Source organism: Phoenix dactylifera, chromosome 13 (genome assembly GCF_051530095.1).
Source record: "Phoenix dactylifera cultivar Ajwa chromosome 13, Ajwa_hap1_PhDact_Kaust_v1.1, whole genome shotgun sequence".
Classification (NCBI taxonomy): domain Eukaryota; kingdom Viridiplantae; phylum Streptophyta; class Magnoliopsida; order Arecales; family Arecaceae; genus Phoenix; species Phoenix dactylifera.
In genome coordinates, this window is record NC_143202.1 from 29,057,082 (window position 1) to 29,069,143 (window position 12,062).

At 34.6% G+C, this 12,062-nt stretch overlaps 1 protein-coding gene across 1 annotated transcript; it reads right to left on the reverse strand.

Moving 5' to 3' along the window:
• Nucleotides 1-453: 453 nt before the first annotated feature.
• Nucleotides 454-8,044, reverse strand: LOC148700317 (uncharacterized). The gene is made up of 2 exons (XM_088709954.2): nucleotides 2,841-8,044; nucleotides 454-2,248 (listed from the first exon to the last, which is right to left on the reverse strand). The coding sequence occupies exon 1, from the start codon at nucleotides 4,709-4,711 to the stop codon at nucleotides 3,347-3,349; it is 1,365 nt and encodes a 454-aa protein (XP_088566080.1). The 5' UTR covers nucleotides 4,712-8,044; the 3' UTR covers nucleotides 454-2,248; nucleotides 2,841-3,346.
• Nucleotides 8,045-12,062: the final 4,018 nt, after the last annotated feature.

Sequence of the window (12,062 nt, forward strand, 5' to 3'; positions counted from 1 at the left end):
ATATATAGATATATACATATCTGCATATATATATTCATATATTTACAAATACAAAGACATATGTATATCCATATATATAAATACATAGATATATATACATATACATATATATACATACAAAAATGCATATATATGTACATACATACATGCATATATATGTACATACATACATACATATATATATATACATAGATTTAGACACATGCACATATATAAATGTCACGACCCCCGTCCCGTTCCCGGCGGGCCGCCGCGACGGTCCTAGGGTGCGGGTAGGCATAAGGCCACCAGCCACCGCGTAGAACCCTACTACCTATCAATCATCAATAAATCTTGAAAAATTTGGCATGATGCATGCACAAAATGATCACTTTTCCTATAGTGACCTGTCAGGATTATCTCAATACATACAACACACTACCTGTCAGAGCAGCAATCACATAATCCGTCACATAATGAACCTGGACAATATATATCAATACATTATCTCAGGCATATAACTCATCTGTATAAAAATCTGGTTCCCATTCCATCCATGGTCAAACCCATATCCACAACAGGATCTATGACTGTAACTATGCACTATATACAATAGAAGGTTTATAATACACCAAAAGGTATAAACCTCTATCTACATTATACTATACTATACTATGGAGCGGCACAGCTAGCAGGCAACCACTAATCCTGCTCCTCTTTATACAATACCTTTCCTGCAATCAAAAACATCAAACTGGGGAGTGAGTATATAAATACTCAGTGAGTGGAGTAGAGAGTACTATGCACATGAGACAAGATATAATCATGGCTCGAGGTAAAATCTCAAGATCAATAACAAGATGAACATGAACTCAACATAAAGAATATGGAGTAAATCATCAATATCACCACAATCAATATCAACTCATCTGAAGCATATATAGAATAATCAAGTCAACATATATGCTACTCATGAATATGTTCAACAGGTCATAGTACTGAATCATATAAATCAGGTGTCAATAGGCCGAATCATCAACAAGACAGCTATCGGGAGGTGGGTTTTACGCCCCAGGCGAACCAGCAACAACTCCCTACTGCCATATGCATACATCGAATATGACACCACACCAATATGTAAATCATCACTAGACAGCTGTCGGAAGGTGGGTTTTACGCCCCAGGCGAACCAGCAACAACTTCCTACTGTCACATGCATATGCAGGATAAGACACCATACCGATAACATAAATGCTAGACAGCTATCGGGAGGTGGGTTTTACGCCCCAGGCGAACCAGCAACAACTCCCTACTGTCACATGCATATGCAGGATAAGACACCACACTGATCATATAAATGCTGGCCAGTATCCAGAACAGAAATCCATCTCACATCTACATACTAAACGGCACCTCGCGGGAATTCTACATCCGCGGAAAGCCATACTGCACCTCGCGGGGTCTTACTATGCCCGGCGGCAAGCAGAATATAAGTCGTAGGACCGGCCGATCCTACGCCTAGGGCCGTGTCCCCCCCTAGGAAGGGACTGGGCTCCGCCCACCCAGAAGGCTACTATGTGCACAAAGGCCGATGTTCAACTCCATCGACTATAGGTGTCCTGCAGATACTGCCAAGCCATGCATAAATGCCATAATGCACCCTCCCAATACTCTACTAAAAAGGAGTATAATCAAGATTACCACTCACTCGATCATGACCCAATCATAAACTAACATCAGGGTTGGGAGTGAGGAATCACGGGAGTACAATGCAACTCAATATACCATGAGAAGGGCTCTACAAGTCTTTGAAATAGAGGAAATGAAATCAATTTACAAAAGAAGTCATTTCACAATTCAGATCCAATTTAATTACTCATAAAGGAGTATAATCAAGCTACGACTCACAAGTCTTTAAAATAGAGGAAATGAAATCAATTTACAAAAGAAATCATTTCACAATTCGGAATCAATTTAATTACTCATCAACCCCTCGTAATTCCTCTCAATGTTCCCTCAAATGCATGTACAGAATAATCAAGCATGGAGAATCAAGATTATAGAGGAATCTACTACAATATCAATCAATATGCTCAAGTGGAATCAATTCACACTTGGCGACATTCATGAAAATGAATTAAGGATGCTCATGGTGCAAAGTACATGACTCCCACTCACCTGTCAATCTGGCACAGCCCTGATACGCCTCCAAAAATCTACAGCTGGCAGTGGGGAACTTCTTCCTCTTGTTTCCTAGCTTCTTGCCCAACTGTGACATGCATTTACAATACATTTAGTCTTGTATCAAGGGCTATAATCTACGTGCCAATTATAATATAGGGAACTTTAATTGATTCAACTCCCCCGTTTCCTAAATCTTTTCTTTTCTTTCTCTTTTTCTTTTTCTATTAATTAACTCATCATTTATGTGTATTAGGGACTCCCTTGCACGAGTACAAGGTCTCCCTTAGCCTAATCTAGGCTTAATACCCTATTATGGCATGAAATCCCTTATTTTCCACCCGGATGAACAGTAACCCGAACTGACAGTGGGTTACTTCATCCCGGTTTTGATCCACTTTCAGGACTCCAAATTTGATGAAATTTTTACCTAACATTCTACACTCACAGAGGATTCCAAAGAGATAACATGCATCATCATCGGAGGCCGTTTGACCCCCTAAATAATTTGCCGAAGTTGGGACTTCGACACAGTTTTTCCGTAGTGCCGGAAAAATTTGTCAAAATCCGATTCTTCTTCTTTTAACCACCTCTACAACCCTTATCCGACCCCTCTAGACTATATCCACCCTTTGTATAGCCTAATGTCATCAAAAGACTAGATAGGGATGGATATTTACCTTTTTCTTTTTGGAAATCGAGGTCCTTGCGTAGAGGGGAAGGAGATCTACGTTTTTCCCTTCAGCTGGAAGTGCAACCGGGATCCCTTTCCTCCTTGAATCCCCTTCCTCTTCTTCTTTCTTCTTCTTCTTCTTCTCTTTTTCTTTCTTTCTTTCCTCTGTTTCACGCCTGAGAACCCCCTCCCTCTTTCTCTCGGTTTCACCAGCTCAAACCCTCCAATTAAATCACATCAAAACACTATTCACCCTTTGTTTAATATTATTAAATTCCCATTTTGCCCCTAACACTTCAACATATCTACCGTTATGCCATTAACTTTTGATTCCTTCCAATTTTACCCTTACCACTTCAATGCATCTACAACTATGCCATTATCTTTTGATTCCTTCCAATTTTACCCCTTATATCAATTTTAAAGGACTATTCTATCCCTTTTTATATATAAAAAAAAAAAAAATTGGGGTTATTACATCCTCCCCCCCTTATATAAAATTCGTCCTCGAATTTAAAAGAGTAAATTACCTGTCATAGCTGCATTCGATGTCTGTGCCTCCTGTGGATTTACCGTGAACACCCTTCCTTGCCCTCTGCCTACTGGAGCTGACAGTTGAGATGGTCCAGCACTCTGCTGTGACGCTGGTGTCTGACCTCTGCCTCTGCCTACAGGCTCCCTACTACTAGGCCTGTCCATCTGCACAGAAGGATAGGATGCCAAAGGCACAAACTGCTGGGTGGCACCCTGCGGGCATTCTCTGACAAAATGACCCGGTTGTCCACATCTGTAGCACACTCCCTGATCCATTCTGCATCTGCCAGGGTGCTGCTTCCCACATATGCCACATACTGGCCATGATTGGAACCTAGATTCAGTTCTGGCCATAGTGACTGGAGGACGAGGTACTGATGGTAGAAAAGTATCTTGTGATTGACCTCTTTTCCTCCATTTCCTCTTACGTGGGGCAGGTAGAGCTGAGCGTACAGACTGCTCCGTCGGGCCCTCCGAGAGATCTACTCCCTCAGATCTATCTCTACTGCTTTGCCCTTTTCCCATACTCATTTTCCTCTGTTCTCTTTCAGCTCTTTCCTCTTTGTTTCTGGTCTCCCACTGTTTTGCTTTATCTATCAGCCTAGACAAAGTGGGGACCTCTACTGCCAGTACTGCATTATAAAGCGGGGAAATCAGACCTCGCCTGAATCTTTCTATCCTGGCAGCTTCAGTGGGGATGATGTAAGGAGCATACTTCCCCAATCTAGTGAACTCACGAGCGTACTCAGATACGCTCATTCCGGGCATCTGCTTCAGCCTCTCAAACTGAAGAGCCCGATTCTGCCTCTCAGCTGGAGACAAGAACTCATCCATCACTGCTTGTCTGAACTCTTCCCAGGTTGGAGGATTCCTACTGTACAATCTGTCCTCCACGTGCCTCTGGTACCAGCCCCAGGCATCTTCCTTCATTGTAAGCCCTACAAGTTCTATAGCTCTTGCATCAGAACAGGACAGTCTCCGTATCATCTTTTCAGTCTCCTCTAGAAATCTCTGAGGATCTTCACCTTCTTCCCCTTTAAACTCCGGGGTTCTGAGCCTAAGAAATTCCTGTACAGTAATCCCCTCATCATCTAGAGCCCGCCTGGCCAAACTTCTTGGCACAGGTACAGGAGGTGGGATGGATACTACTGACGGGGCAGGAGATTTCCCCCGAGCAATTTGCTCCCTCAGAGCCTGATTCTCCGCCAGTAACTGTTCCATCAATGCATCTCTACTTCCTACATCTCCTTGATCATCAACCCTCCGTCTATCAGCAGGAGGAGGTTTTTCTCTTTGGGGCTCGACATGTGCAGAACCCGCATCCAATGCTATATCTGGCTCCATCCTCCTTCCAGGACGAGCAGGTCCTCTCCTTGGAGGTATTCTTTATATCTCTCTAAAAAAGTCAAAAAGAGAGGATGGTCGTTACACAATGAGTCATGATATATTTTACTGAGTTGTAAATGACTCATAAAATAACATACAGAAAAATCCTATGCTCCATAGTATAATCCTATACTTAATCCTGACTCATCCTATTGCTCTGACAGGACTCTTGTTTAACCTTTGCTCTGATACCAAGCTTTGTCACGACCCCCGCCCCGTTCCCGGCGGGCCGCCGCGACGGTCCTAGGGTGCGGGTAGGCATAAGGCCACCAGCCACCGCGTAGAACCCTACTACCTATCAATCATCAATAAATCTTGAAAAATTTGGCATGATGCATGCACAAAATGATCACTTTTCCTATAGTGACCTGTCAGGATTATCTCAATACATACAACACACTACCTGTCAGAGCAGCAATCACATAATCCGTCACATAATGAACCTGGACAATATATATCAATACATTATCTCAGGCATATAACTCATCTGTATAAAAATCTGGTTCCCATTCCATCCATGGTCAAACCCATATCCACAACAGGATCTATGACTGTAACTATGCACTATATACAATAGAAGGTTTATAATACACCAAAAGGTATAAACCTCTATCTACATTATACTATACTATACTATGGAGCGGCACAGCTAGCAGGCAACCACTAATCCTGCTCCTCTTTATACAATACCTTTCCTGCAATCAAAAACATCAAACTGGGGAGTGAGTATATAAATACTCAGTGAGTGGAGTAGAGAGTACTATGCACATGAGACAAGATATAATCATGGCTCGAGGTAAAATCTCAAGATCAATAACAAGATGAACATGAACTCAACATAAAGAATATGGAGTAAATCATCAATATCACCACAATCAATATCAACTCATCTGAAGCATATATGGAATAATCAAGTCAACATATATGCTACTCATGAATATGTTCAACAGGTCATAGTACTGAATCATATAAATCAGGTGTCAATAGGCCGAATCATCAACAAGACAGCTATCGGGAGGTGGGTTTTACGCCCCAGGCGAACCAGCAACAACTCCCTACTGCCATATGCATACATCGAATATGACACCACACCAATATGTAAATCATCACTAGACAGCTGTCGGAAGGTGGGTTTTACGCCCCAGGCGAACCAGCAACAACTTCCTACTGTCACATGCATATGCAGGATAAGACACCATACCGATAACATAAATGCTAGACAGCTATCGGGAGGTGGGTTTTACGCCCCAGGCGAACCAGCAACAACTCCCTACTGTCACATGCATATGCAGGATAAGACACCACACTGATCATATAAATGCTGGCCAGTATCCAGAACAGAAATCCATCTCACATCTACATACTAAACGGCACCTCACGGGAATTCTACATCCGCGGAAAGCCATACTGCACCTCGCGGGGTCTTACTATGCCCGGCGGCAAGCAGAATATAAGTCGTAGGACCGGCCGATCCTACGCCTAGGGCCGTGTCCCCCCCTAGGAAGGGACTGGGCTCCGCCCACCCAGAAGGCTACTATGTACACAAAGGCCGATGTTCAACCCCATCGACTATAGGTGTCCTGCAGATACTGCCAAGCCATGCATAAATGCCATAATGCACCCTCCCAATACTCTACTAAAATGGAGTATAATCAAGATTACCACTCACTCGATCATGACCCAATCATAAACTAACATCAGGGTTGGGAGTGAGGAATCACGGGAGTACAATGCAACTCAATATACCATGAGAAGGGCTCTACAAGTCTTTGAAATAGAGGAAATGAAATCAATTTACAAAAGAAGTCATTTCACAATTCAGATCCAATTTAATTACTCATAAAGGAGTATAATCAAGCTACGACTCACAAGTCTTTAAAATAGAGGAAATGAAATCAATTTACAAAAGAAATCATTTCACAATTCGGAATCAATTTAATTACTCATCAACCCCTCGTAATTCCTCTCAATGTTCCCTCAAATGCATGTACAGAATAATCAAGCATGGAGAATCAAGATTATAGAGGAATCTACTACAATATCAATCAATATGCTCAAGTGGAATCAATTCACACTTAGCGACATTCATGAAAATGAATTAAGGATGCTCATGGTGCAAAGTACATGACTCCCACTCACCTGTCAATCTGGCACAGCCCTGATACGCCTCCAAAAATCTACAGCTGGCAGTGGGAAACTTCTTCCTCTTGTTTCCTAGCTTCTTGCCCAACTGTGACATGCATTTACAATACATTTAGTCTTGTATCAAGGGCTATAATCTACGTGCCAATTATAATATAGGAAACTTTAATTGATTCAACTCCCCCGTTTCCTAAATCTTTTCTTTTCTTTCTCTTTTTCTTTTTCTATTAATTAACTCATCATTTATGTGTATTAGGGACTCCCTTGCACGAGTACAAGGTCTCCCTTAGCCTAATCTAGGCTTAATACCCTATTATGGCATGAAATCCCTTATTTTCCACCCGGATGAACAGTAACCCGAACTGACAGTGGGTTACTTCATCCCGGTTTTGATCCACTTTCAGGACTCCAAATTTGATGAAATTTTTACCTAACATTCTACACTCACAGAGGATTCCAAAGAGATAACATGCATCATCATCGGAGGCCGTTTGACCCCCTAAATAATTTGCCGAAGTTGGGACTTCGACACAGTTTTTCCGTAGTGCCGGAAAAATTTGTCAAAATCCGATTCTTCTTCTTTTAACCACCTCTACAACCCTTATCCGACCCCTCTAGACTATATCCACCCTTTGTATAGCCTAATGTCATCAAAAGACTAGATAGGGATGGATATTTACCTTTTTCTTTTTGGAAATCGAGGTCCTTGCGTAGAGGGGAAGGAGATCTACGTTTTTCCCTTCAGCTGGAAGTGCAACCGGGATCCCTTTCCTCCTTGAATCCCCTTCCTCTTCTTCTTTCTTCTTCTTCTTCTTCTCTTTTTCTTTCTTTCTTTCCTCTGTTTCACGCCTGAGAACCCCCTCCCTCTTTCTCTCGGTTTCACCAGCTCAAACCCTCCAATTAAATCACATCAAAACACTATTCACCCTTTGTTTAATATTATTAAATTCCCATTTTGCCCCTAACACTTCAACATATCTACCGTTATGCCATTAACTTTTGATTCCTTCCAATTTTACCCTTACCACTTCAATGCATCTACAACTATGCCATTATCTTTTGATTCCTTCCAATTTTACCCCTTATATCAATTTTAAAGGACTATTCTATCCCTTTTTATATATAAAAAAAAAAAATTTGGGGTTATTACAATAAACATAGATATAGATACATTCATATATATGTACATACATACATACATACATACATACATAAATCTATATATATATATATGCATATATATATATATATATATATATATATATATATATATATATCTAGATATGCCCAAATATACATATGCATATATATTTATATATGTACATGTATTGATATCTATATATACACATAAATATCTATAGATGCATGTATATGTATACATATACATATATATGTGTGTGTATGCATATATATGCACATATGTATACCTATATATATATTTTTGCATATGTCTACATGTATATATATATTAACATCTATTTATCCGTATATGTAAATGCACAAGTTTATGTACATATATTTTCATATATTAATTTGCATGGATATACATACATATATATATATATACACATATATACGTACATATATATATATATATATATATATATATATATATATATATATATATATATACATATATGGGGACATGCATATGCATATATACACATAAATGTACATACCTATATATTTACATACGTACATACATATATATAAATATAGATATAGATACATACATATATAAGTACATACATATATACAAACAAACATAAATATATACATACATATATATAGATACATACATACATACATGCATATATATATATGTATTTCTAGATATATACAAACATGCATATGTGTATGTATAGATATATATGTATGTATATATATATATATATATGTATATTAATATATATATATATACATACATACGTATGCATATATGTATGTATGCATATATGTATATGTATGCAAATATATATATATATATGTGTGTGTATATGTATATGTATATATATATATTTGTATACGCACATATGTATATATTTATATGTATATATATATATTTATATGTTAGTATGTATGTGCATATGTATGTGCGTATGTATGCATCTATATACATATCTATGTATGAATTTATGTATATATGCATGTACGTAGATATATATGTATGTATCCATGTATGCATGTATGTATGTATCTATATATTTTTGTATGTTTCTGCATATGTATATTATTTTTATATATGTATGTACATATATATATATATATATTTGTATATGTATGTGTATATATATATGGCTATATTTATATTTCAGTATATGTATATGTATATGTTTATATATATATGCATGGATATACATGCATGTATATATCTATAATAATATATATGTATATTTATATATATATATATGCATATATATACGAATGTATATGTTGATATATGTACGTATATATATGTGCAAATGTTTATATATGTATTAATATTTATATATAATATGTCTATACATATATATAAACATATATTGATACATTTGTATATATACATGTATATAAATAAATCGATATATAAATATCATTACATGCATTTGTATATAAATATATATTTGTATATAAACTTATGTATATAAGTATGTATACTATTTTTGAATGTGTATGTATATATATATATATATATATATATTTGTATATGTACATGTATATGTATATATATTCGTATATATAAATATATATTTCTGTATATATATGTATGTATGTTAATATATATATCTTTGTATGCTTTTATATGTATGTTTGTATATATATATATTGTATATCGACGTATGTATGTATGTGTGTATATGTATATATGTTGATATTTGTATTTTTATGTATATATATGTATTTATGTATTTTCTATGTATGCACATATGTATGTATCTATATTCATGCATATGTATATATTTATATGTATATGTCTATATACATGTGTGGGTATGTGCGTGTATTTATATGTATGTATACGTATATGTAAATAAATAAATATGTTTGTACATATATGTGTGTATGTATGTGTATGTATGTATGATTGTATATATATGTATACGTATATGTAAATAAATATATACGTATGTATTTATGTAAGTATGTATGTATGTGTATGTATGTATATGTAAATGTATGTATATATGTTGATGGATACATATGTATATATAAATATTTTGAGATAAACATATGTATATATATATATATAGATATATATATAGATATATTATATATATACAAAACTATATTTGTTTTTATATACATTACTATATATATGTACAAAACTATATATATACAAAACTATTATATATATAAAAAACTATGTATATATACAAAACTAAATATGTATATATATACATATGTATCTACATATATATATATGTAGATACATAAATGTAGATATATATATATATGTATATATATATTTGTGTGCATATATATATGTACGCAGATATATGTGTATATATGAGGGGAAGAAGAAGAAGAAGAAGAAGAAGAAGGAGAAGAATTAGAAATACAAGGAGGAGGAGAAGAAGACGAAGAGGGGAAGGGGAAGAAGGAGAATGAGAAGAAGAAGAAATTGAAGGAGAAGTTGGAGGAGAAAAAGAAGAAGAAGAAGGATCAAAAGAATGGGAGGGAGAAGAAGAAGAAGAAGTAGTAGAAGAAGAAGAGGAAGAAGGAGAAGGGGAAGAATAAGGGGAAGAAGAAGGAGAATGAGATGAAGAAGAATAAGAGGAAGGAGAAGAAGAAGTAGGAAGGGGAAGAGTATAGAGTACATATATATGTATGTATATAGATACACATACATATATACATACATGCATATGAAAGCACATATGTACAAATATACATATATACATATGTACATACGTACACACACACACACATATATACATATATGTACATACATGCATATATATACGTGCATATATTTAAAAATATATGCATAAATATGGATACATATATATATAAATACATAGATATATATATACATATATATATATATATATATACAGACAAAAATGCATATATATGTGCATACATATATGCATATATATGTACATACATACATACATATATATATATATATATATCCATAGATTTAGAAACATACACATATATAAACATAGATATAGATACATTCATATATATGTACATACATACATATATACATACTTAAATATATATATATGTATGCATATATATATATATATATCTAGATATGCCCAAATATACATATGTATATATATTTATATACGTACAGGTATTTATATCTATTTATACACATAAATATCTATAGATGCATGTATATGTATACATATACATATATAAGTGTGTATATGCATATATATGCACATATGTATACTTATATATATATTTTTGCATATGTCTACATGTATATATATATTTACATCTATTTATCCGTATATGTAAATGTACAAGCATATGTACATATATTTTTATATATTAATTTGCATGAATATACACACACATATATATATACACATATATACGTGCATATATATATTTTTATATTTATATATATATATATATACATATATGGGGACATGCACATATATATACACATAAATGTACATATATATATATTTACATACGTACATACATATATATAAATATAGATATAGATACATACATATATATGTACATACATATATACAAACAAACATAAATATATACATACATATATATAGATACATACATACATACATACATGCATATATATATATATGTATTTCTAGATACATACAAGCATACATATGTGCTTCTGTGTGCGTATATATATATATATATATATATATATATATATATATATATATATATATATATATATATATATATATATATACATTCATATATATAGATATACAAATATATCTATATATGCATATGTATATGTACATGCATTTATATATATATAGGTATTTATATGTATATGTATATATATGGATATATATGTTTGTATTTGTGTATACATACATATATGTATGTATGTATATGCATATACATGCATGTATGTATATTATTTTTATATATGTATGTACATATATATAAATGTTTTTGTATATGTATGTGTATATATATATGGCTATATTTATATTTTTGCATATGTATTTGTATATGTTTA

What these genes read in the sequence shown, in the direction of transcription:
- LOC148700317 (XM_088709954.2), bottom strand. Translation starts at nt 4,711, where the DNA reads ATGGAGCCAGATATAGCATTGGATGCGGGTTCTGCACATGTCGAGCCC.